The sequence below is a fragment of the Ambystoma mexicanum genome, chromosome 14, assembly GCF_040938575.1.
Source record: "Ambystoma mexicanum isolate Mex_15411 chromosome 14, UKY_AmexF1_1, whole genome shotgun sequence".
In the NCBI taxonomy this organism is placed as follows: Eukaryota; Metazoa; Chordata; class Amphibia; order Caudata; family Ambystomatidae; genus Ambystoma; species Ambystoma mexicanum.
Genome location: NC_090940.1, coordinates 148,226,420 through 148,253,994, shown reverse-complemented (window position 1 = coordinate 148,253,994; position 27,575 = coordinate 148,226,420). Strand labels below are relative to the sequence as shown.

General features: G+C 45.9%; 1 protein-coding gene across 1 annotated transcript in view; it reads right to left on the bottom strand.

The window, feature by feature from the left end:
* PRPF39 (pre-mRNA processing factor 39) overlaps positions 1-24,680 on the bottom strand; it is a 481,116-nt gene extending 456,436 nt beyond the window's left edge. Inside the window, exons 1-2 of the mRNA XM_069638752.1 lie at positions 24,487-24,680; positions 10,398-10,793 (exon numbers count right to left, since the gene is read on the bottom strand). Of these exons, the coding sequence (XP_069494853.1) occupies positions 10,398-10,778 (381 nt within the window). The 5' untranslated portion in view covers positions 10,779-10,793; positions 24,487-24,680. The remainder of the gene's footprint in view (positions 1-10,397; positions 10,794-24,486) is intronic.
* Between the last annotated feature and the right edge of the window lie 2,895 nt (positions 24,681-27,575).

Sequence of the window (27,575 nt, the reverse complement as noted above, 5' to 3'; positions counted from 1 at the left end):
GGCCTGCATCCATCCATCGTTACAGTTGGTGTCTGCCAGTCTCGTGTGCAGCCTCTCATGTGTAGGGTGTGTGATCCAACGGGTGAAGCCTAACTCTTCCATGGAGTTAGCGAGGGCGAGTGTATAGTCATCGGTAGGATCGTTGAGACCCAAATTACACGCCCAAGAGGTGAAACAAGAGATCGCAATGGGATGGGCGGGCTAGGGAAAAAAAATAAATAAATAACGCTGAGTCGCAATTCATTAAAAATACATCCTTTTGATAGAGAACATGATATTTAGAAATAATAAACCAGAGGGAAGTGTGGGGACATTCTTTACCAGAATTTGAAAATATTTGAATGTTTTGCAACAAAATATAATGGCTGTTCAGTGATCCAACAACAAACCAAGGGGTGTTTTTTTTATTTCAAATGAAGTATGAAAAAAAAAAAAGGTACTGCTGTTGAAATAACTACCACGATCCCTGCGTCCCCATGGAGTAGCATGTATGAAACTGTTGAAAATGTACTGCATTTGCACAAATGGCACTTTACTGCATTATACATTTGTACTTGAATATGTTGAATGCATGTGTCTTGGGAGGGTATATGGTCATTGCATCCAATGAAATAGCATTGAATGCCATACCAGAGGAATAAAAGCATCAGGGAAAAAGCATTGAATGCTTTTTTTTGGGGGGTTTTAAAAAGGTAAAAAAGTTGGGACCCTCCCCCCCACCCCCTATTTTTTTTTAAATATGAAAAAAATGCATTCAATGCTTTATTGATGCTTTTTTTCCTCTGGTATGCCATTTGATGCTATTGCATTACATGAAATTACTATAAACCGATGGGAGTTTAGGTGATGTTACTTGGTATTTATATAGCGCTCCATTATTGGTATGACCTCAAAGTGCTGGTAGGTTGAACGCCCTCGGGAACCGTAGTTCTGGTCAGTAGAGATAGTCTTGTAGGGTGCGTGGGTGCACCAGATGTGTGCAGCTGACGTAATTGTAGGATGGCAGCTGCATCCTAGCGTTAGGCGTGGTGCTGAAGATATCAGTTGGATGTGAGCAGTCTGGTGGGTAAACACCCAGACGGGGCTATGGCTGCATTAGACCTGAAGGACACGTGAGTGACTAGGCCGGAATGTGCTCGGCTAGCTGTGTTTTATTAGGGTGATGAGGTGTTCATGGGGTCGTATTCGTATGTGAACAGCTAGGCCGAATTAATCAGGGGTATAGCTGTGTTCTAGTTCAATGATGGTGTATAATGGAGAGTAAGTACAGTGATGTGATAGGATGGTTCTCTTTAAAAGCGCCCTAGACCAGGCACATGGACAGGATGGCAGGGAACAGAGTGACACATGGACACAGATACAGGGGGCCGGGCCTAAAGCGACAGGAGGGGGGATATGGATATATAGCAACAGCATGGGGAACAGGAAAGCAGGGTACACAGTGATACAGGTGTGGGGAATGTTGCCATTTACATTTCTATCCAGATGTGATTCAGACCAAAGTTGACAGTTCAACCCAAGTGTGGGACAAGACAACATTGGCTTTCTATCTAGAAGAGACTCAGGCTAACGTTCACAATCCTGTCAGGGTCTGGCGCAGGCTAATGTTCACAAGTCCACTAAGTGCAGCATTGCTAACATTCACAATCTAGTATGGGTAAGGGCAGGCTAATGTTCGCAACTCCAACCAAGTGTGGCATGAGGTGATGCAGGCTAATATTCACAGTTCCAACTAAGTGCGGCATTGCTAACATTCACAATCCTATCTAGATGAGACGCAGGACAACGGACATGGTTCCGTTTAAGTGGGGTACATGCTACCATTCAGCATGTTACCATTCTGGTGCAGCAATCACAATTCTACCTAAGTGTGGACATGCTACCATTCAGGCTAATATTCAAAGTTCTAAGTGCGGCATTGCTGACATTTACAGTTCTGAGGCAAGGCAGTGTTGGGTGGCAGGGTTTTCCGAAGTAGCATAATTGCTCTACTCCCCACCCAAAACACACTTACTTTTTTTGGTTGCCGCTGGTTGACGACTGGTCACTGGCTTCCCCTGTGGACACCTGCTGACACTTTATGGAGCCGCCTCTGTTGGAGCTACCCTTTGCCTTTGGTCCCTTAGCCGGAGGGGCTGCCGGGCAGAGGGTGTAGGGGAGGACTGGTCCAAGAGACCCCCCCCCTCGCCTGCGTTTTCTCCCCAGGTGAGGGCTATGGCTCATTGGGCGTCCCCTCATGCCACCCGGGCCCAGGTGGCAGAGGGCTCACCCGCTGGAGGCATTGCCCACACGTATTGATTGCCCAACACATATTGACTGCCCACATGTATTAAAATTCAGCTAGGTCCAGAAACCATTTTATCTGGTAAAGATGGTGTGAGCTCAGTGCACTGTAGCGCAGCCCCCACCCTTGGAGAGTCTGTCATCCCTGTCGCCGCAGCACCCTGGCAGATCCGCTGCGAGCACGTTCCCACGAACAAGACGGACATGAGCTAGCGTAATACACTAACATTGTATCAGTTCACCTCCCGCAGTGTATCATCGCTCCCAGCCTGACCCGGCCAGCAGGCCTGGGAAATGAAAAGAACAGTAAAATGGTCATCAGATGGCAGACAGTCTTTATATACTAATGTCAAGACCACTCGCAAAGTATGCTTCTTCCACAAAACCCCTTATATTACAAAAGCCTGTAAAATGCATAAACATAAGAAAGCATGCTTCCATGATATAAGCGATGGCGAGCCCACACCATTGCAGTTGGGTGCTAATAACAAAGGAACGCACCAGGGATCTATTTGTTACGTGTATCACTGGGAAACTTACACTCCATGGGCTTGCGCCATAACTGAACTAATGCTGCTAGAGGACACGAGAAGATGAATGTAACCATACAGAGGGCTTATGTGAAGGATGCACGAGAAGGCGCTTGTCATGTGTGCATGTCTAGGCCCCACATGTGCCACCACCGTCACGAACAGTGGCAGGTTATTTTCTGTGTACTCCACCAATTCTAATTCTACCTCACTTACTGCAAATATATATGCATATAACTAAATACTGTATTTGTTAAAACATAATGTATGAATAAGGTGCTCAGACTGGGTACAATCGAGACGCATCCAGCAAAGTTTAAATGCATGTTTTGTATTGATTTGAATAAGTATAGAGTGTTCAAATGTTTGTGATGTCTTTACCTAAAATCGGCAACACACGAGGGAGATACCTTTGTGAAATACGCGCAAGGCCATTCCCCCTCCCACCCTGCGAAGACTGCCAAAGCATGAGAGCAGAGGCCGCGCCACACTGCTTTACCTCCCCCCCCCAACCAGACTGGAGCCACTTCAAAGATTTGTAATCCCCTCTGTAGCACCCAAGGCCGCGGCCCGCCACCTGCATTATTTACAGCTCAGCAGTAAACCTCTGCCTGAACACACGCGCCCCCTCGTAAACCCCACAACCCACCGGACCATCTCAGACTTATGACCCTGTGCAATCAGAACACCCAACACTTTTGACAACACACAGAGGAACATCCATAACAACTTCTAACAAGGCAGAAAGACCTGTACCGCCCGTCCCAGGCCCTGAAGCTTAGCCCCTCGACCTATGGCCCCGGTCAACAGGACACTGGTAACCATGTCCTGACGTATTACCTCCAGACCCCTCACAAGGTACATTCCTCCTGTGTTGCATTAACCTGTAGTATAACCTATTGGAAGATTTACTAAAGAGAATAATATTGAACTGACTGAATGACTGCGGTGTGCATGGCATAGGACAACCAAGTCAGGAAAAGACATTCATCTCTGACACTGGCCACCATGGCACAACACCACCGTCCGGATGAACTCAGCCGACTTGCCAGGCCCAGCCCAACCCACGAGGCTGACCAGTGACGTCGTCCAGCCGAAGCCAACCACATCGCAGCAGCGCCTATAGTTAGTCATCGCCACCCAATCCCATTAAACTTGTGCCCCCTATAGTGTGTAGGTTCTTATGACGTTTTTTGTAAATATATACGCCTGTCTTTGCTATTGTCAGACAGAGCGCTCTCAGAGTTTTGCAGAGTTCTTTGCATGCCCTATTCTGATTGATAAACTCATTTACTCTCACCCGCACTCTGTCTTGGCCTTATTCCCATTTTGGGAGAGTCCTTCATTGTCTCTCATTGCGGGGAGGATCGTGCTGTTTGGGGACGCTTGCCTTCAAGGGCTGCCCTGGGTCGGCCAATTATGACCAGCCAATCAGATGGTAGGGGCCGGACAGGAGGCAGGAGCGCAGACTAGGAAGGGGAGCTGCATACAGCATGCAGGACCTGGGGGCACTTAATTCAAGTAATATTGGGCAAGATGGGGCCGGGCGCGCGCTGGGGTGGGGGGTATGGTGCTTGGGAGTAATTAGTTCAACAAATTTGGGCAAAAGAAAGGGGGGGGGGGGGTCACAGGAGCACAACTCGACTCACCTGCTTCAGCGATGTAAAGCTTATATTAGATGAGTTGTTCTAATATACATCTCAGTCAAATGAATAAATTGCGGTGTAATATTTTCACACATGAGTTGGAGACTTGAATTTTTTCCCACAAAGTTAGTTATTATGTGGCGTTAGGATATAATGAAAGTGTCCGAAAGACCCCTTATCTGTAGGGCTGAGGTCCACAATGAGTCCATACAGTGAAATACACGATTCTACTTAGACGGGCAAGTACAAAAACACCATATTACAGGCACAAAACCGCACTAGAAAAAATGAACCAGTACCACACAGCACAACACTAAATATAAAAGCATATATACAGTCACCTGTCGGTTATGACAATGCATACAATTCACCTACACAAATGAAAGGAATGCAAGCAGTTAAGCAATTAGATAACCAAACCGCAGGAAAAGAAGCCCTCACTTGGATCAGTCTAACCCCAAGTTGAATGGGGTTTTGTGCCCAAAAGTTCCAAGTTCCTTATGTAGAGCAGACAATGCTAGGACACGTTCCCGTGGGGGTGTACAAGGTTCCAGAAGACCTCAGGACTTTTACAGTTCAGTAAAGTACTTTTCTTTCATACAAACTTTATAAACAAATGTTTAAAAAGCAAGACAATGGAATAAATAAAGTTCTTATTGTGACCACTCACTGTCCTTACTCTGATTTTCCGCCCAGGAGGTGCGGATGCAAGGTTGCCTCCCGTCGGATCCAGGAGCTAAATGCAACCCTTTCCAGAGAAGAAATGCAGCAAGCACTCACACAGGCCACTCTATCAGATGGGGGATAGCCAGTTCCAGAGACAGTCATTGCACACCAGCTACACCAGTCATTGCTCCAGTCGCGAACAAAGGAAGCCCTCCAGAACAAGATCCCTGGATACTGGGATGCTGATACACGACAGAAAGGAGACTTGCAGGATGCTGGCGACTACCGATGTTATGGGCAAAAACATGGAACGCAACGCTTCTGGCACACTAGCCCAAAGATGAGCTAGTCCGTCCGCCGGGTGGCCCAAGGATACTTCCGAAGGCTCCAGAACATGAGAACAGACTGGTTGGTGTCACCAGTCCAAAGGCTCTTGCATGTTCAAGTAGTTCAGCAGGGCTTCACTGGGCCAGCAGCAAGAACCGTCGCCAGGATTCTTCATTGGGTCTTCTGGCATGGTACTTGGCTCTGCTGGAATTACTGCAGGACTCCTCATTGTGAATTCAGGCGAGCGATAAAACTCAGCCCTCAAACAACAAGGATCTGCACCATTCATGCACACCAGACAGTCCCAGCCCACTTCCTGGGTCCATACACTAATGGCATGCACCAGCCCACGGAAACAGCAGCTTTCACAGGCAAATGCACAACCATAAAATTAGTTACACCCCCCACCCTGCCCCACGAGAGTAGCCAGGAAGAGAGCCAAATAACAAAATGGGCAACGAACAAGCAAAATGGCACGGTCATTTTAGGACACTAGCCACCATTAGTAGCCAAATGCCATAAACGTGAATGGGGACACTAACAGTATAGCAATAAATAACTTCTGCCACCAGCTTGTCTTTAGGCACATTTAAAAGTAACCAAAAATCCCTCTGGTAAAAAGTCTAGGGTGAGGTTTGTGAAGTTTTCCTAATGTCCACCTGGAGGTAAGACTATAAAAACTATCCCTTTGTATACAGGTCCCCAACTCGTTCGTCTGTACTATCCAAAGAATTGGTAGAATGGCAGAACAGCCAGGCTCACCTTATGAGGAGGATGCTAGTTGTATGCAAGTAGAATGAACCCAGTCAATACATTAGCCGAAAGAAACTCTTCACACTGGAAGTGATAATATAGATTTATTTTATATACATAAGGCAAGGTAGGTAAACACGGTTTTAGACAAACACACACACAGAACTATCAACAATACTTTTCATAGGTGACTGCTTATTTAACCCAAGGGTTTCTGCTGCACCCGTTTGCTCTTTTTTGGTTTCAAGGCCATCTGTTTGTGCTGTTGCTGTGCAGTTTTTTTTCTATCCTCTGTCCCATCTCTCCGCTACCCCTATGGCACTTACCATCTCGCCTATCTATTCCAACTGCCTTACCATCACCTACCCTCCCTCTCTCACAAATTCAGGAAGGAAAATATTTTTAAAAAGACTTCCTGACCACTCACTCTGGTCTACCATTACAGACACCTAAGCCAGCGTAGCTTTGACAGATTGTCACTGATATCCTCTTTTCTGTCCCCTCCCCCGATCTCTGGACTCCTCATCTCTACTCTCTCCTTGCATATCCTTACAAGCTATTGCCACCATTAATGGGCAAGTGTCTCTTCTTCCTCTTCCTTCCTGTGTCTGCTACTACTTCTATGTCGCTCTTCCTCTTTCAGACTGGTGTACCACACCCCTGTACCCCTCCTTGGAAACCTTTAAAGGCATAGCCCTGCTTCATCTACCCACATGTAATGCTCACTCTGCTATCAAACACTCTGCAGACATCTGCCTCCTCCTCCGAGACCTGGACCGTGACGTGGTTCAATTCCAGCTCAATCACTGCTTTTTACTCCATTCTCCACACTGGCGTCAATTTAATTTCTAAGCCACGCCGTACCCCATGTTGGCGGTGAGGTTGCCCTGATCTTCCACGAGTGGGTCCATTCTTCCCTTGTACCCACTCAGCCATACTCCACCGAAAGCCTGGTCGGCAAGCTGGTCAACTTGTCTACCTCCTACATGACCATTTCCACTATCTATAGGCCACCTGGCTCCATCCCCCGGTTCCTCTCAGAATGGGCAGATTTCTCCTTGGTCCTGACATCTTCCTCTAAACTCCTATTGGGTGACCTCACCTCAACTCCTTACCCACGGCATCCAATCTCTTCTGTGACCCCTGCACTTCGCTCTCCCCTCTCCATTCTCCCCTCTGGTCCTATCCACTCAGCTGGACACTGCCTTTATCCACACTGATCTTTTACTCTCCGCCCCACTCACTACATGGCCCTCCCGGTAAGACCACCCTCTCCTCTCACATGAGTTCTCACGGCCCCCTGACTGCAACTCCCCCAGCCCTGCCAACCTTGTTCAGGGACATTTCGCCCACCCCCATGAAACTAATGCCAGTTGTTACCTTTGCATCCACATTCATTCCCCCTCCAACTGCAGACTCTGCTCTCAGCAAGCTCCACCTCACCATCCCAACACACTCTACATTCTTGCCCCAGCCATGAGAATCCGCCTGAAACCTGCCACCAAAAGTAACACCTGGTACGACTCCAATCTAGCAGCACTGGAGAGCTGCAGAACCGAAGTGGCAGACCGCAAGCTTCCGACAAACCGGCCTGTCACCATCTCCAAATGCAATAGCTCCCCATTCGCTCCAAGAAGGCGGCTCACATCCAGGCTCGCATCCCTCGAGCATCCAACAACACTGCTGAAATCTTTAAAAAAGGAACTAGCCAATCCTTCAGCAGTCTCCACCTCGTCTCTTCCCTCTCAGGCCCTCAGCACTGCATTGGCCATCCACTTCACTGCAAAAACACAGGGCAACCTGAGCACTCTTCCTTCCCACCACTTGAGACCTCCCCCAGCCTCCCATCATCCCTGTCTTTCTCTCTTCCTTCTCTGTCCCATCTTACGAGGTCACTAGGGTTGTCCGCTCTATGAAGGTCTCCTCCAAACAAGTCTACCCCTGTTCTTCAAGAACTATAAAAGGACAACATTGGCTCCCTTGCCCCTGCACTTTCCGACTTCTGCAATCACTTGCTACTGGGGTTTTTCCCATCCTCTCAAGAATTCTCTTGTGGGACTCCTGAAAAATCCAACTGCCGACCCCTCATGTCCGGCAAACTACCGCCCCATCTCCATCACTTGCTTTATTGGGAAATTCCTGGAGAAGATGGTCTTACTCCAACTGACCCAGCATACCGTGCGCATTGGTTGCCTACACAACCATCAATCTGGATTCCGAGCATCCAGAGGCAGGGAAACTGCTCATCTGAACACTTGTGAAGAACTGCTCGCATCTCTTGACTCCAACTATCCCTCTGTTCTCATTCTAATTTAGCTCTCCTCTGCAATCAACATGGTCAACCACTCCATCCTCATAACGGCTCTATGATACACTTGTTATCTCAGAGGGCACTAGACTGGCCGTGCCCTTCCAGGTTATCTTGGGCTCCTTCTCTCCCACCTCTACCTCCACCTGTGAAATGCCCCATGTCTCCAACCTTTTACCCTGGCTCTTTTACTTCTATCCCACTCCGCTTGCTCACCTTATTTCCACTTTCTCCCCCACTTCCAGTTTTATGCCGATGACACTTTTCTTCAAACTTCCCTCGGATCCTCTATACTTACTTTCTCTACCATTCCAGACTGCCCATCTGCGAACCAGTCCTGGTGTACATCCAATGATCTCTGCCTCAATGCCAGCAAGACTGAGATCCTTCCTACTGGGACGTCTGCTCCCTCTTACACCCCCCTTCACTCTGGCCACCTGCTATGGAGTCCCACCCCCATCTCCAAGATTTGAAGAGAAGGGAGGGATATGCGAGGGATCACATCTTGGCCTTCTCCAGTGAGTCACATTCGGGCTCCAGGGATCAGCGAGGACATTCCCAACCACGAGAGATTCCAGTCCTGGTTTTGAGCTAGAGGAAGCGCTGGGGATAGTCCCCCCCACGCCTCCCGTCAATCTTCACCTTCCTTCAATAAAGTTGTCCAGACAAGAGACAAATGGAGAGAGAAAGTTGAAAGAGATGCAACTCCATTTGAAGAAATCTGGGAACGGGTTAACAGCGAACCTGAGGCTCAAGTGGGAAAGAGCTCTGGGGACAGGAATAGATCCAAAACTATGGGGGTAAATATGCAAAGGGGATGCCCAAACATCGATATCGAGCAAGTACAAAACTTCACGCCATCAAGTTATTCCAAAGGTGGCAACACGATCCACATAGATTGTCCAAAATGTTCCAATCAATGAGCCCCCTATGCTGGCGTCAATGTGGCGAGAGAGCAGATTGGCATATGTGGGGGGGAGGGGTGTACCCGCATTAGGATATTCTGGGATGAGGTGTTGGGGTGGATATGGGAATTAGAAGGCATCCAAAGGGTGGCTGCACCCCTTCTCATACTTTTGGGATGGAAGAGCATGAAGGTGACCTCGGGAGTGGCAGCCCAACTCATATTGGCTGCTCGTACTTGCCTAGTAATGAGCTGTAAATGGGCCAAAGCACCCACAAAGTAGGAATGGATCGGTGTGGCCACTAACATCTGTACAGTGGAGGGAAGAAAAAATTATGGGGGGGAGATTTTGTAAACAAATATTTGCCCAACACTTGAGAGGCTGTATTGTGTATGGAAGAATTAATAGGTCTTGGGTTACTATCTGACCCGATTCAGAAACATTACTCTGTTACAAGACGGGCTCACAATGGATCTCAGACTGTTCTCTACGTGAGCGACCAAAACGAATATCTGTTGACAAATGTGAAAACACCACGTACATGCCAAGACGTCAGAGGACAATGGCAAACTTTAACAGCCGTAGGAGTCACTGTTCCTGTGGTTGGAGGGTGGGGTGGGGCGGGGGGGGGAGGGGTTGGGGGTCGGGGTCTAATGCTCAAAAAGAGGTTGTTGGTGGGTGGGATGTTGTGGGAAAATTGTTAATGGTATGCTCCGATCAATAGCTTTCTTTGTTGTATTAAATGTTAGTTGAAAACCTAATAAAAATCAAATAAAAACAAAAAAAATACATCTTCAAAAATTGCACCTGGACTAAGCATCTAGAAGGACTGTGCAAGTTGTTTTGTCAGATATCTAGCAATTCGGTACACCACAGGACGGACTTGGGGAGAAAGATTGCTTAAAGTCTGAAGACAATGAAAGTTGTAAAAAACAAAAAAAATAAAAGGGTGCAAAATATAGGCGTTTTGGTTACTAACCTCTTGTTCAACATATTGCAGCAAATTAGTCCATCCAGAAAAATCTTGAACGTTCGCCTCTACAACTTTCCAATACGTGCTAAACTCCTGCGGAAATGGAATTTGCTCCTCCGGAGGAGGTAGCGGCGGTGGTGGTGTGGGTATTTCACATGCACTTTCATCTCCGGCCTCTTCAGCAGCTTCTCCAGCCTCCTCCCCAGGGTCATCTTTATTGGCCTCAGAGTTCTCAGAAGATTGCTCCATTTCAATGACATCCATAATCTCAGCAGTAAAATCTGCATACTGTTTATCTATGTCTGGTATCTCTGTACTCAGCATGCCACTGCTTGCATTGTCTCGGACTTCAGTGGCACTGGGGTTCAACATGGCTGTACTCTGCATAACTATTCACTTTCCCTGTAAGACAGGATATAACAGCATTACTCATGTATGAATCAAACAAGTGATCTAGAGAGATCCTCTGGAAACAGAGGTCTATCATACGACAACTGCACAAAATACAGAATTCCGTTAGCAATTAGTTCATGCCAGGGTCTAGAAGTATCAAGTACACTCAGTCTGTAGACCCTAAAGAGATAGTTGTAGATAGTGTTTGCTTCAAACCATTAGTGCCTCACTGTGGGCCAATTTCCCCACCATAAAAAAAGAAATGCACATGCATCAGGTTTTTAAAGATTTTCCTAAGCATTCACCTTCCATTATATTAACTACTTTCAAGTCCTTGAACAGAAAGTGGCCGAAGGAAGTTATGGTTTATCCCTAAAAGCAACAAAGCAGCACAGTAAAATGTGACTTTTTCCTTCACACCAACAAGCTACTTGCCTACAAACACTGCCCCACTAAATGAAGTAGTGCCATTAATAGTAATACAGCTATTGCCAACAGTACCAGCAGTAGTCATTACTACCAACGATATCACTGCTATCAGTTGTAATTGTATTGATACTATACCTAGTAGGACTACTGCCAGAAGAAGCAGAACTATTGCCACTCTATCAGCATCACTATATCCAGTAGCAGAAACACTTAATACCAGTAGAAGTACTATTGCTTCCACCAGGACTGATAGTATTAGCAATATTAGGGGTTGTAAAAATCACAATCAACACAAGCCATCACTACTGTCAGAAGAGGAATTACTACAACTATAGTACTACTGCAAGCAGTAGTCCTATTAGGTATTCACAGTAATACTCTTGATGCTTAGTAGTATGGCTACCAATAGTAGTGGTAGAAGTAGGACTACTGGTGCAGACCCTACAATTAGCACTGCCATTAGCGGTAATACTACGATTTACATTATTGGTGGTGGCAATAGTGCCATTGCTACTGCCGATAGTGCGGCTAGTATTAGTAAAAGCATCTACTACAAATGCCCTTACAACTAGTGGTAGTGACAGCAGCATTAATATTAAATATAGCTTCAGAAGCAGCACAGTTACTACCAGTATTAGTACGACTGCTAATACTATTACCACAAGCAGTAGTTCTGCTAATGGTAGTAACAGAAATATTACTTGTACTGACAGTGATTGCACTACTTCTAAAAGTGGTACTATTACTGCTATAGAAATGTAAAAATAAACAATTACTACTAATAGTAGCAGCACAACATCTGGTATCATTTGTGTGGCAGGATGAGTAGGTAAGTGAACTTGATGGCACCAGTAAAGGAAAATGCAATATTGCCCCATTGTTGCCAATAAGGATATGCAGACCGAGCTTACTTAACTCCTTGGATATCACTTTTAAAATTTTGGCTAGTATGTGGCATGGAAGTACTACAGAAGCCAAACATTTGTAATGATACGAGAACACAGGGGAGGGATGAAATGAAAGGAGGAGCACAGCATATGCATGTGGTTTGGTTAATTACTCCATTGCCCGTCCATGGTCATGCTAGTCCCAATAGCCATTCCCACCTGTCCATTCTCATCAAAAACACATCAGCCTTGATCTGATACCTCTGTGCTTTTTGAAAAGCAATGCCTTAACTGCAACAATAACCCAGGTGTATATAACAATAAAATAAAAGTTAAGTACGCCTTCAGCCACTTCATTTATAAGCGCAGTGCATTCTTGCATTGGAATGCCTGTTAAAAACAAGCATCCACAAAACAAGTAGTTTACGCTTTTGTTGTATTTGGCATTTGCCAGGCACCAAGTCGTAGTACCTGGCCGTAACATGGAGACAGTTGAGAAATGGTGCAAGAAACTTGGCTTTTTTTTTATTAATTATTTTTCATTTTATTCAATTCACGAGCAAATTGATCTAGTCAATACAAATTACACGTGAAAATTGGAACTTGAAGTGGTAAGCATTAAATATATTTATGTACATTAACCATATAATATATACGCAGCCCTCCAACCCTATCCCCCAAATTATCCACACAGACTAATACAAATACATACATTTAACCCACTTACCCCCCCAGTCTTTTCCTTGCTCTCCTAGAAATCATCCGCTCCATTTCAGCTAATTTATGCATTTCATCAATCCATCATCTATAAACAGGGAACCCCTCGATTTCCACCCTCTCAAGATAATGGTCTTTCCTATTGCAGCACCTCTAAATAGCCATTTCTTTTGACAGGTGGTCAATTCTTCAAGCAGCTCGTCTCCTCCCAAGATCAACGTTTTAAAGTCAGTTTCCCTCTAGTAACTCATATATTACACAAATATCCAGCCAACAATCATGCACCCTCACACAATCCCACAACATGTGCTCCAGTGTTCCAATCTGATGTACACAACCCCAACAATCATTGGTGTCAGAAAGGCCTCTCTTACATAATCGCTCCAGAGTCCAATGGACCCTGTTAAAATGTTTTATTTGAGTGGACCCTTCATCCAAACTAACTGGGAAAAGGTTGACATTTGTGCACATTCCGATACAAAGTACTGATGAAATTTCACAGCCAAGTCTCCTACTCCAATCTTCCCACAATTAATCACTCTTATATTCTGCAACAATCTGCTTATATATAAAAAAAAACTAGCTAATCCCCCCTCACCCTTTTTGGATTCAGCAGTGAAAGTCAAATTTTAGCCTGTTCCCCAAATCCACCTTTCCTATGGCTTTTTTCAACCTGTGGTAATCCATGGTTGAGAAGCCAGCAAAATCCAATTTTCTTCTTAACTTCATTTGCCGTAAGCCATTTCCCTTCCTTTTGAAGGTTTCCAATCCACCGGACCCTGCCAAAAACCATTCTAGCAAAAATAGAGTTCATTATCCTTAATCCCTGCATTAGACCAAATTGAAGCATCCGGGACCTTTAGTGCATCACCCAGTAAACCAGCATGTTTTTTCAAAGAACTTCGCAAAAATTCAGTGGTGGAATTCGCCTTACAACCCGGTCTTGCCGTTAAGATTGCCCTAGGCACCAATGGCCCTGCAAAACCTTCATCTATCGTCCAATCTTCATTATCATCAAGAAAGGGGACCAAAAACACCAGAATATAACCGTGAATTTGGGACCCCAAGTCCACCCTTTTCCTGAGGCAATTGTAGCTTGCAAAGCTTTAGCCTTGAAGGTTTGTCACCCCCAGATAAAATTCTGCACAACCCTATCAAGTCCGTTCCAGTACTGTGAGCCAATTTTCAACTGTAACATACCAAGCACGTAGTTACTTAGGAGTGGAGTTCATTTTTAAGGCATTTACTTTCCCCATAACGATAGGTTTAATACCTTACATCTCTCCAGATCTAGTAAGAAATCCTTGCACAGCTCTTTTAGATTTTCATGTACTATGTCCTCACTCTTTGGTGTTAACCACATTCCTAAGTTTCGAAACCTATCAGCACACCATTTAAAACCAAATTAATCAATCAACGGTTTGTTACACATATTGTCAATGGCATCACTTCCGATTTCATCCAGTTCGTTTTATATCCTGATAACCAAAAATTTGATAGAAGTTCCATCAAAATGGGCAATGAATGCTCCAAATCTTTCAAGATCAACAGCTGGTCGTCTGCACAGAACCAGAGCTTCTGTTCCACACCCCAACAACTTATCCAGCTTAACCTTCTTTCATGCCCGAGTGCAATGGCCAAAGATTCAACTGCAATGATTAACAAAAGTGGGGATAATAGGCATCCCTACCTACTGCCTCTCTCTAGTTCGAAGAAAACACCCGATCTTAATCCATACTATTTAGATCCGCAGTAGGTTTAGAATACAGTATATGTCTCACCTAAGCCAATTTTGTGCATCACAGAGTAAAGATAGTTCCAATTAACACAGTCAAATGCCTTTTCAGCAGCTAAGGACAGTACCGCAATATCGTTGATTGAGTCAGTGGCTTCAGACATTGTTTGAATAAGTCTGCGTATATTGCTCGAAGTTAGTCTGTTCTGAACAACAGACCGGATTGGTTGTCATGAATCAATTTTGGAAGCACATTTTCCAACCGCATGAAAACCTTGGCTAGAACTTTGTCGTCTGTGGTTTATTAAACTGATGCGGTAACTATGGTAGATTCTCATCCTTTCCTTTCTTAAGAAACACAGATATAGCATGACTAGTCGTTTGAGGCAAAAGGCCAGATCTTCGTGATGAAACAAACATATCTTCATTAAAATAAGGGCATAATTATGTATATTATAGAATTCAGCAGGAAGGCCATCAGGCTCAGGACATTTTTCCCGTATTCAGCTTCCCAATTGCCCTTCTTAATTCTTCGACCGCCATCTCTCCTAGAATTTTATGTTCTTTCCAAAATCTTCGGGATCTCTAGGTTCCCAAAGAAACGTTCACCAGCTCCAGATACTGATGGATCATTGTGGTGTAATTTTATGTAGTAGTGCTTGAAGAGGTCATTAATCTCTTTGCGATAAACAGGCCCTCGAATCGAAGTTATAGCCCTGTCCGAGTTAATTTTCCTCAATCAGTGTACAAACCACCGATTGCATTTTTCCCTTTTTTTCATAGTAGCAAGACCACAGGGTATTCATTTTTGTCTTCAATTTGTGCAACTCCTTAACTTTTCAGATTGCCTCGGTTCTCCCATTAGTTCTCGCGAAAGGCCCAGATCCGTATATCCAGATCTCGCCTTTCCTTTTCAAGTCTTTTCTTCTTGCGGCTTGACAGACTAAGTAGTATCCCCCTCATAGTACACTAAAGGTTTCCCATACTGTCTCGGATCTAGTTACCCAGTATGGTTTTCTTCCACAAAGTGTTCCGTCTCCGTATTTTTTGGAACATATGTAGTGGAACAAAAAAAAAAAAATAGTACCTTTAAAATCAGGGAAAGTGACTGGAGTACATTACAACAATTAACATTCAGAGTCTGAGGCCAGTATTTACAAAGTATGTCAATAGCCCAGAGCGAAGAATGCAGGAGAGTTGGGTAGAGCAAGTATTTTAGATTGATGGGTCGAAGGATTGGTATTGGGTTGGGTACTCCTTCCAGTGCTAGCAAGTGGAATTGATGACCAAGTGGAGAGCATTCCAGTGAAGCTGGGCAAGTAGAGAAAAAGAGCAAAAGCGCAAGGAGACAAGGAGGGGGTGGGCTATCGTTTTCAGAGAGACATGGAGCGGAGCACTTGAGAGCGATAGACCCTTGAGATGCATTAAATGAAGCAACATGGGGCAAGGGCATGGATGAGGTTATAGAAGAGTAGCAGGAATTTTAAAAAGTAGTGGAATTTTGCACTGTGAGCTATCCAGAATTACTACGGTAGCTAGGTGGTGGGAGAAGGGGGTTGGGAAAGTTGTGTCGCAAAGTTGAGGACTTTGTTGGAGAGAGACAAAAAAATAAAGAATATGGGGTAGACCAAACAGTATGCTCTTACAGTAGCTTGTGAATAGAAGGGTAGAGATATAGGTTTTAGTTGAGTTTGCGATGTGGGCATATATTTCTAATGTTTACATTGATGAACCCATTGGCAATGGCTGTGATAGAAGGATAGAATTTTTGATCGCTATCAAAGCAAAGCCCAGGGTGCAAATCAGGGACATGGGGGTGAGATGGTCATGGGTGAAAGAGGCAAGAGTGGGTTTGGTGTTGAAGGCACGGAGAAAGACTACTGACAACGTTTGAGAGTTTAGAAAGAAGCAGTTGGTTATGAGCCCCGAGATTACAGGGGTAATAATGATATCAGACTATTGCTGAAGAGGAGATAGTACAATGGAGGAAAGGAGTTGGCACAGGGAGGATGCATATAGGATGGAGCACAGACAAGCAGCATGTGTTGAGGGGCTGCTGAGATGGAGCTGTCTAAAGACATAGCTGGACACCCAGTGGAGTACTGTGCCCTTGATGCCAAAGAGCAAAAGAGTTTGAAAGAGACAGGATCCACAGTGTCAAAGACAGCTGAAAGGTCTAAAAGGATGAAAATGGAGAAGAGGCAAGAGAACTGGCGACGTGAACAAGCACAGACAAATGTTTGAACCAGAATCCAGATTGGGGTGTATGCAGGGGCAGCAAGGAAGAGTACACCAACGTAGCGGACTATGTGGTTAAAGACAACTTTCTGAAGGATTTTGGAGCGGTCGGAAAGAGGTAGGTCAGAGAAGATATGTAGCCATTGTATGCAGTTTGTTCATTTATAAAACATAACGTTTTTGAGTCTCACACCATAGATATTAAAATGGTAACAGGTTTTACTTTGAGGTTCACTTTTTTCGCTGTCTTGGAATAAAGTACAGATTAAGCAGGGCAGCGATCATGTGGCTGTCATGCTAATTAAGACAAACATGCAACACCCATTGTGCAAACAATTTGTCAGTTTGACGATCCATTCCCCAAGCAAAACATATCTGGATTACAAGGGCTGTACATCACAATCTAGTACAAACAAAGGACACAAACCTATTAACAGTACACAGAAATCATATTTTAGGGATAAAGAGCATACTAGAGATCAGGGTGGCGAACCCAAACAAGCACAAGTTCACAAGTCTCTATAGTGGTTACTTTATACATGACAACATGCCCAATTCCAACCGGGAAGTGCAAGTACAGAAGAAACAGGACTGGGTTTGCATCCTGGGAGTTATAGTTGTGAAATTATGATGTCTTAAACCCGGACTATGGTTCGCAGAATACAAAGAAAACTAGCCTGTCCCAGCATCCCCTGAATTAAATGTTGCATATATTCAAAGTATTCTACTAGGTATTGCATAGGGTAAACATCTGAAAATTAGCCCTTTGTTGGCGAAAATCTGCAGCAACCCAGTGTGTAGGAGAAACTGGTTTTACTATCCTTGATACGTTACCACTTCACCTCTAAAAAGAGTCCTGCCCCCCCCCACCCCACAAATTAACAAACACACTCAATTCTGTTTATTTTCCCATCTGCAAATCCTGTAAATCTCCCTTTTATAGAATCTCAAACGTTCCCATGTATAGAAAATGACTGGTCCCACTTGAGGTAATTTGATGTTCACAGACCCCTCTAATGCAACACAGGCGTGCAACTTTTTTTATTATTAAAATTATAGTTTATTTCTAAATTTTATTTGCATACATTCTATTAAGCTCAGTAAAAACAACAACATTTCTCTAGTTTTTCGAACTCAGTTTTTTTGTATACATCTTTTCCTATTAAGCTGTTCCAAAATGGAATCATCGTATAACCTAGTTTCTTGTTGTTGCCCAGCAGAATCTGTGACCATCGTTCCTTCAGTTCCAACTGTATCATAGATTCTTGAAGAGGTTTTGCTTCTCAGTGAATGCCGTGCATTCCATTATTATGTGAAAGAGTTGCTCTGCAATTTCAGCTTTTTTACAAAATCGACAGAATGCAAGGGTGATCGAAATTTGTTTTGGTTAAAAGTGCTTGTGTCGTTAGCAAGCCGAGCTGAAGCCTCAAGAAAGTGTCTCGAATATCTATCGGGAAAGAACGTGAGAATTTCACATTCACACTTTAGGTCCATTTGATATTGGCCTTTTATATGCACGTGGACATCCAATTGTTTATCAGACTACGTCTTTTTGCATGTTGTGGGTGCAAAGTCAGCACTTCAACCGAGATATCCGCCGTCCGGAGCCGTTCATCCATAGAGCTTTTCCACTCATTCAGAACATGGTCGGAGAAAGGAGTGTTTTGCAAAATAGCGATGGCTGGAATCTGGTCTTTGCTCAAAATTTTTCTGTATGAATTCAGTTGCTTCCGGATTATTATAGACTGCAGCGACCGACTATATAGCAAATTCATATTGTATAAATGGGAAACAAAGGAGGTAGCGGTAATACTTCGCCGGAAGATAGCTTGTAGCTGTTACCATTGACTCACTTCCATACAACAGAATTGCTACCACCTTGCGGTGGATAAAAGCTCCTTGTCTGGCTAAAGCACGCGCTTTGGATTTGAAATGCACCACCCACTCAGTCAGATTTCGATTGATTAATCCATATACCCAAATATTTGAGTGTAGTAACTTGGAACAATTTTTTGTTTTGTAAAAACCATGTCGAAGAGTTTGATCCCCTTCGCCCGAATCTTGGTTAAAGGGGTATAAAAAAGGTCCCCCTTCACAAAATCACCCACTGGGGAACTTCCAAGCATACCCATGAAACACACCCTGCTACTGTGGCCTCATTCCCCATCCTTGCTTGACATCTCACTACTCTTGTCCCCCTGAAAACATGTTGGGTACACTGGGCTCCCCGTCAGTTCATCTAAAAGCTACATGAGGCCTCACAACAGGCCCCCAGGCCAATTAAGAGAGGCTGGAATGAATGTTACTAACCGGAAGGACTCTTCGGGTTGGAGTATCCCCCAAAACCTAAGACTGATTTACATCTTTTGAGATGTTCACCTAAGTCTCCCAAGTTCAGGCACCGACTCCACCTCCCAAGAAAACAAACCACCACTAGCACTGTACCACTAGCTCACATATCACACAGTCCGCATACTCACAATGTCATAAAAGTATTCCTCGGAAAATCTGATACTGTCCAGAAACTTTAACTATTATCATCATTTTGTGCCTCACCCTGCGTTTGGAGAAATAACCTCAATCATAAAGCGCAAAAACGTCTTGTTCGTCAGAAATCTCATGTCCACCACCCCCCTATCCACTTGAGACCTGCACCTATTCTCATCCTGCCTCCTACACTTGTTTTAAAAGGAACTGACTGCCATGCAGAGACAGAATCACAAGAATCCGTGTGAGGTGGTGGAAGTGGGTGTGCTGTCTGAAGTGATAAGGGGACATGTGGGACCGTGTTTTGTGTGGCGATTTTAACAGTGCCAACACGTTGTGGGGTAGCGATCGGACAGATACGAATGGGGAATTGTTGGAGGACATGGCGGATGAATTGAGTCTGGTTTTACTGAATGATGGTTCAGGTACGCGGTTGGATGTGAGGACTGGGAAGTTGTCGTGCTTGGATTTGACCTGGGTGTCTGCTGCAATAGCGGGTGAATGTGATGTGGGAGGTACGTGTGGATGGGGACATGGGGAGTGATCATTCTGGTATCTTGGTGACTGTAAGGGGTGAGGTAGGGATCAGGTCACGGATGACTGGGAGACAGTTGAATTTTAAGAAGGCTGATGAGATGTATAAAAGAGTGTCAGGAAGTGATTGTTCCTCGAGGTAGAGATGGGGGGTGGATGAATGGAATGAATATTTGGTGCAGGGAATGAGAGCAGCGTCTGAGGCGGCAGTTACAGAGATTGAGAAGGGGAAGAGTGGGAAGATTGAAGTACCTTGGTGGACGGTGGAATGTTCGAGAGCTGTGGCGGAACGTAGGAAGGCTAGGGCCAGGGCGCTAAGGTCAGGAATGATAGTGGATTTGGTGGCATATAAAAAGGCTAAAGCTATGGCGCAGAGAGTAATTGGGGAACGGAAGCGTGGTTATTGGAGGGGATATTGTGGGTCCCTGGGGAGTGATTCTGGCGTGGGTGAGGTATGGAAACAGTTCAAGCGGATATCTGGATTAACGAGACCACAGGGTGGAATGTCAGTGTTGTTGAAAGGAGAAGAGGTGATTAGTGAGGATGGGGAAAAGGCGAATTTGATGGGGGGAGTATTTTGCGGGGGTGCACAGTTCGGGGAACTTCCCAGAAGCGGTGAGGTTACGAATGGGTGTGGTAGAGGAAGAGATGCGGGAGGTGTTGGCGAATGTTGGGCCTTGGGAAGAGCAATATGAGGTCCCGTTTTCGATGTTCGAGTTGGATGGTGCGATTCGAAAGGGGAAGTGGTCAAGTCCAGGGGTGGATGGTGTTATGCATGTATTTTTGGAGAAGTTGCCTGTAGAATGTAAGTTGGAAGTATAAGCTCTGATCAATGAGATTTGGAAGAGTGGTGTTTTGCCGAAGTTGTGGAAAAGAGCGATTGTGGTGGCGATTTTGAAGAGTGGAAAGGTTCCAAAGGAGTGTAAGTCGTATAGGCTGATTGCGTTGACTGTTGTGATGTGTAAAGTTATGGAACGGATGGTGGTTGAGCGATTGGGGTTTTATTTGGAGTCGATGGGTGTTTGAGTGACTTTCAGTGTGGGTTCAGGAAGAATCAGTCGGTGGCTGATCCATTAGTGAGATTAGTGACTGGGGTGGAGGAGGCATTATGTGATGGAGAGTTGGTGGGAGCGTTCTTTTTGGATTTGGAAAAGGCATATGATATGGTGTGGAAGAGTGGGTTGTTGGTAAGATTGTTGGAGATGGGTGTGAAGGGGAGGATGTTTGGATAAGGGCATTTTTGGCGGATAGGACCTTTCAGGTGAGAGTGAGGAGGGTGCTGTCTGAAGTTTGAAAGATGGAGAATGGGACACCGCAGGGAAGTGTGATTAGTGCAATGCTGTTTAATGTGATGGTGGATGGGCTGATTCGGGCTATGATGGGAATCGGGTGTCAGGTAGATTTCTTTGCGGATGATGGTGTGGTATGGGTAAGAGGGCGGAGTTTGTTGATGGTGCAGAGTCGGTTGCAAGCTGTGATAGTACGCATGGAGGAGTGGTGTGGGAAATGGGGCTTTTCGGTGTCTGTGGAAAAAAGTGTGAGTATGGTGTTTGAGGAGAAGAGTGCAGCAGGAGTTGAACTTGGTTTTGAAAGGTGTGAGGGTGAAGAGTGTGAAGGAGTTCCGGTACTTGGGGGTGATTCTGGATAGGAAGTTGAATTGGAACGTGCAAGTGGATGGAGTGATGGACAAGTGTAAACGCAGGCTGAATTTGTTGCGGGCGGTGACTGGAAAGAGTGGGGTGCGCAGCAGAAGTTTACGAATGTTATATAAGGGATTGATTTTGAGTGTGTTAGATTTTGGATGTCAGGTGGCAGTGGGTTTCACAATGAGTCAGAAGTTCCGGTTGGATAGGGTGCAGGCGAGAGCATTGAGGGTGTGTTCGGGTGTGATGAGGACCTCTCCAATGAATGCGGTTCAGATACTTGTGGGGGAGATGCCATTGGGGTTGAGAAGGGATGTGTTGAATATGAGGTGGTGGGTGAAGTGTAGTGCGAAGAGTGTGGCTCATCCGGTACGTGAATGTTTGCGGTATAATTGGAGGTTTGACTATTATGGGGATCGGTGGAGGAGGAAAGGGGGCACTTTGGGGTTTCACATGTGGGAGAAGGGGGTGTGGGCGAGTTGATGGTTGTGACAGATATGGATCTGGTGAGGTGTCCGATGTGGATGATGGGGTCTCCAAAGGTGTGCTTGGAGTTGACGAGTGTGGTGTCAAAGAAGCGGAGATTGCGGGGTGAGATCAAAGCTTTGGGTCAGGCATATGTGGCAGAGAAAGAAGGGTGCAGGGTGTTCACGGATGGTTCAAAGGATCCGGTATCTGGAAGAGTGGGAATGGCGTATTATTTGGAAAGCACTGGGGGAGTATAAAGTGGGGCGTCTGACGGATGATGTGTCAATTTGTACGGCTGAGTTGGTGGCAATTGCAATGGCGATTGAAAGGGTATGCGAGTTGAGGTTTGAGAAAGTAGTGGTGTTTTCAGATTCGTTGAGTGGGTTGCAGGCGATTGTGGCAGGGGATGGTGATAGGAAGGATGTGATTTTGGATATCAGGCGAAAGATTGATCGGTGTGTGCGTGGGGGGATGGATATGGAGTTGGCGTGGGTCCCCAGTCACAGTGGCATTCTGGGAAATGAGTTAGTGGATTTGGCGGCGGGTGAGGGTATGAGAAGGGAAGCGGTTGATGTAAGGTTGCCTTTGAGTGTGGATGAGATGAAGGCAGTGATGGTGAGGCGGGTCATAGATGAGTAGCAGGAGAAGTGGGTGAGTGGGGTGAAAGGCAGGTGGATGTTTGGTATTCGTGAGAAAGTGTCAGTAAAGGTGGATCCGGGAAGTCTAGAATGGAGGGGGGGGGTGATGCTGAATCGATTGAGAATAGGGCATAAGGGGCTGAATGACTGTTTAGAGCGGGGAAGCGAGAGTCAAGGGACTGTGGAACATTTTCTGTTTAGGTGTGAGAGACATGCTGTAGAGAGAGAATTGATGAGGGTTCGGTCGTCTGCGCAGGGTGTGGCTGAGTTGAGTGGGAAGGCTTTGTTGGGAGGTGACGGGGTGAGAGGCAGGAGGAGGAGTAGTGTGTTGTTGGATTTTGTGAGGCAGACAGGGCGGTGGGAGTAATTGTGAGTTTACGTGGGTTGAATGCTGAATAGGTGCACATCATCCAATTGGATGGGGAAGCGCCTGCGTGGGTCCGCCCAAGCCTACACTAATTTAAAGAAGACAAGAATCGGCTGAAACGGTTCTCAGAAGTGGCACAAAACTGATAGGGCTAGCTGGTAGCCCTGTCTACCCAAGTCCACCTCTGCAACCCCACTGCAGCAGCAACCCCGGGAGCCCTCATAACTTACGACAGAGCCGCCATTCCAGCAGCTCTCCCTAGACATGTCTCTTGGCCGCTGGGTCACAATCCACCCCCCCCCCCCCCCAATATGTGCCCCCTTTTACAGAACACAGTTCTTTCTCCACCTTCTATTCATTACGTGTTGCATTTTCGGACGTAGAATTAAGGGTTGTGAGTGAAGATATGTAGCCATTGTCAGCAGGTTTGTATACTACTACACAATACTTTTGAGATTAAACATGGCAGCTAAAGTGAGTGAATGCGTGGCTAGCATGCTAATTTGCGACAGCTCTAGAGACTCAAAACATCCATCAAGCAAACAATGGTCAGTTCGAACATCCATTCCACATGCACTACTATAGGTCATCAGGATATATTGCTGCAGGCATCAACTGTTTACAAAAGGAAACCGGTAATGCCTTGGGCCTGAGTGTACCGTTCTCGTGTTGTTGTAAGAGTAACGGGGGTGGGGGTGTAGTGGCTTGAGTGCACTTGCTCCTGGGCGTTAAGTGACTTGGTCTTGTAATATGGGCCTGATGTCAAACATGGAGTCATGGAGTGCTGGTGCAAGAAGGTTCGGAGTTGGACAGTTGGTGTTGGCAGTTGCAAAGAAGTTGATGAGGGTGTGGGTCCAACGTCCTTGCTACCAATTATCTTGCTGGGGTGTGGGGGAGGAGGCGGAGGGAGCGTCCTGGACAAACTCAGAAGTCTCTATAGTTAAAGTTTCATGCAAGACAAAAGCTGATACACATGCCCAATTCCAATCAGGAAGTGCAAGTTTAAAAAAAGCAGGTCTGTGTTGGCATTCTGGGAGCTGTAGGCGAGTTTAGTTTGTTATTCCAGTACGATGTTTCCCAGAATAAAACGAAAGCCGACCAGGCCCAGCAACTCCCGAATAAAATGCTACATGTTGCCAAAGCACTCCGTTTTGTATCGCATAGGAGAATGTATCTAAAAACGTGCCCTTCGTTGGAGAAAATCTTCTGCAAAACTGCATGTATATGGCAACCCTCCGAGGGTAGGAGAAACTTTTTGTAAGGGTTTTGCTATCCTTGGTACATTTTACTACCTCCCCATTTAAAACAGTCCTGGCGGCGGCCCCCCATTACCAATAAACGAGCACCTTCAATGCCGTTCGATTTCCGTCCGTAAATCTCCCTTTTACAGAATCCAACAACGCTCAGTCCAAAAAAAATGACTGTGGTCCCACTTGAGGGAATTCGATGTTCACATACTGCGCTAAAGCAAAAAGGGGATAAATCATCCTCCTCCCCCCACCTCCCGAGAAACTTCCATGCGTACTCGTGAGAAAGCCCGCTCACGCGGCCTCTGTTACCTGTCCTTGCTCGGTTCTGGTCGATACTCCGCTACTCTTCTCCCCCATAAAACATGTTGGGTACACCAGGCTACCCGTCAGCTCCGCTAAAAGCTACACAAGGCCGGACCACTTAGAGAGGCCGGGAATGTTACCAACCGGAAGGACTCTCAAGGCCCGGATGCAATATGACTGTTCCCTCAGCAGTACTGCTCGCTCGCGTAACTGGCTGATCGAAACAAGCAGGCGCTGAATAGATATGGAAAGCAGACTTCCGGCCTCTTGCACGAATCGAGAACACAGACGGCAAAAGATACGACCCCCCCCAACCTATGAAAATAAAACGTGGTGGACGTCTTCGAATAACTACCTACTCCTAAAAGCCGAAATACGTACCGTTAGTCGGAAAGAAAATAGCAATATATCAAAAATAATGACACTGTAATAGAAAAATAAACACAGCAATTATGTTACAGTTGTCGTTAATCGGCATTTTATATTTAATCATTATAAATTATTCAAACATTTACATATTTTGAACGCGATATTGTACGTATTTCAATATAGCGTGAAGGAAAAAAAATATTCGCGGGTCAGTGGTGGTGCACGTGACATGGTTCCCATGGTAAGAGAGAAACAGAAAAGGGGCAATTTGTCAACTTGTCCGCCGACGCCGGTGTTAACGATTTATCGGCGTTTGGTGGCCGTTTTTAAACGAGGGCGAGGGATATAAAACGGTTGATGCTAGTTCCCATCCGAGAAACGGACCATCGGTTGTTAGGGCCATTTCTCAGATGGGAAATAGCTGCTTCAGTGTGACTGGGCTAGTTCCCATTAGAGAAATGGCCCTTTTTTGCCCTCTAGTGGCCAAGTCCTGCATAATAATGGGAACTAGCCCACTCACACAGAGAAGGCTAGTTCCCATTAGAGAAATGGCCCTTTTTGCTCCCCTAGTGGCCAGGTCCTGCATAATAATGGGAACGAGCCCACTCATACAGAGAAGGCTAGTTCCCATTAGATAAATGGCCCTTTTGCCCATAGTGGCCAAGTCCTGCATAATAATGGGAACTAGCCCACCCACATTGAGAAGGCTAGTTCCCATTAGAGAAATGGCCCTTTTTGCTCCCCTAGTGGCCAAGTCCTGCATAATAATGGGAACTAGCCTGCTCACACTGAGATGGCTAGTTTCCATTAGAGAAATGGCCCTTTTTGCTCCCCTAGTGGCCAAGTCCTGCATAATAATGGCAACTAGCCTACTCACATTGAGAAGGCTAGTTCCCATTAGAAAAATGGCCCTTTTTGCCCCTAGTGGCCAAGACATGCTATTTTCCATTAGATAAAGGGCCCTTTTTGCACCTAGTGGCCAGGTCCTGTATAATAATGGGAATTAGCACACTCACACAGAGAAGGCCAGTTCCCATTAGAGAAATGGCCCTTATTGCTCCCCTAGTGGCCAAGTCCTGCATAATAATGGGAACTAGCCCACTCACACTCAGAAGGCTAGTTCCCATTAGAGAAATGTCCCTTTTTACCCCTAGTGGCCTATTCCTGCATAATAATGGGAACTAGCCTACTCAAACTGAGAGGGCTAGTTCCCATTAGAGAAACGGCCCTCTGACCTGCAGAGGCAGAAAGTTCCTCTCGTCTAATGGGAACTAACCCATTCACACTGAAGCAGCTATTTCCCATTAGAGAAACGGCCCTCTGACCTGCAGAGGCAGAAAGGTCCTCTCGTCTAATGGGAACTAGTCCATTCACACTGAAGCAGCTATTTCCCATTAGAGAAACGGCCCTCCGACCATCAGAGAAGCGTCCATCCGACCTGGAGAGGCAGAAAGGTCCTCTCCAACCTGGAGAGGCAGAAAGGTCCTCTTGTCTAATGCGAACTAGCCCATTCACACTGAAGCAGCTATTTACCATTAGAAACCGCCCTCCAACCTGCAGAGGCAGAAAGGTCCTCTTGTCTAATGGGAACTAGCCCATTCACACTGAAGCAGCTATTTCCCATTAGAGAAACGGCCCTCTGACCTGCAGAGGCACAAAGGTCCTCTCGTCTAATGGGAACCAGCCCATTCACACTGAAGCAGCTATTTCCCATTAGAGAAACGGCCCTCCGAACTGCAGAGGCAGAAAGGTCCTCTCGTCTAATGGGAACTAGCCCATTCACACTGAAGCCGCTATTTCCCATTAGAGAAACGGCCCTCTGAGCTGCAGAGGCAGAAAGGTACTCTCGTCTAATGGGAACTAGCCCATTCACACTGAAGCAGCTATTTCCCATTAGAGAAACGGCCCTCCGACCTGCAGAGGCACAAAGTGTCATGATCCACTGGACGCGTCCCTTCTGGGCTTCGTGGTCTCTGACCCGTAGGGGACTGAACTCAGCAGTACTCCCAACATGGCCGCTGAACACGAAACGCTGTTTGCTAGTCTCCGCATTGTACACCTTGCGTTCTACAAAGCAGACACGCCCCCGTGGCCCTGCACGTCTCAACGCTACCGCTTGCAGTAGTCGGACGTGTGCTGCTGTAGTTCGTACAGCGATTTCCACTGATTCCTGGTTCTAGGTCCCTTAATATACCGTCTCCTTCATCCTCCCCTTTTTTTTTTGTCCTCACCTCCATTCCTGGATTTCCTTCGCACTCGTTTCTGAGTGCGCTCTTCGCCTTTCCCTGGACTTCTTCCTAGATATCTGAACGCTCCTGGAGACGTGTCCCGGACCGCACGCTGGAACCCGAGGACTCACGCACTGGGTTATACAAAACCCGAACTATGCGAAAGAAGACTCCTTCGAAGAACTCGAACAAACAACACAGACAGGTGAGAAGGGGGGAAACCTGTGACAGATTGAGATGCCAACAAACTGATACCGTTACGGAAATGGAGGCTGCCGTTCAGGACCTCATGCGCGGCATGCAGGAGTTAACAACAGAAGTTCAGAATCTCAAGGCCGAAAACGCTGCCTTAAAACAACTAGTCCTGTCACGTGATTCCGCGACCAAGGAAAGCGTGTTACTGGGCGGAGTGGTGGATAAATACGATGCTTCACCAAAAAACCTTTGTGGCTTCCTTGATTCTTGTTTAGTGCACTTTACCTTTAAGCCCTACTACTT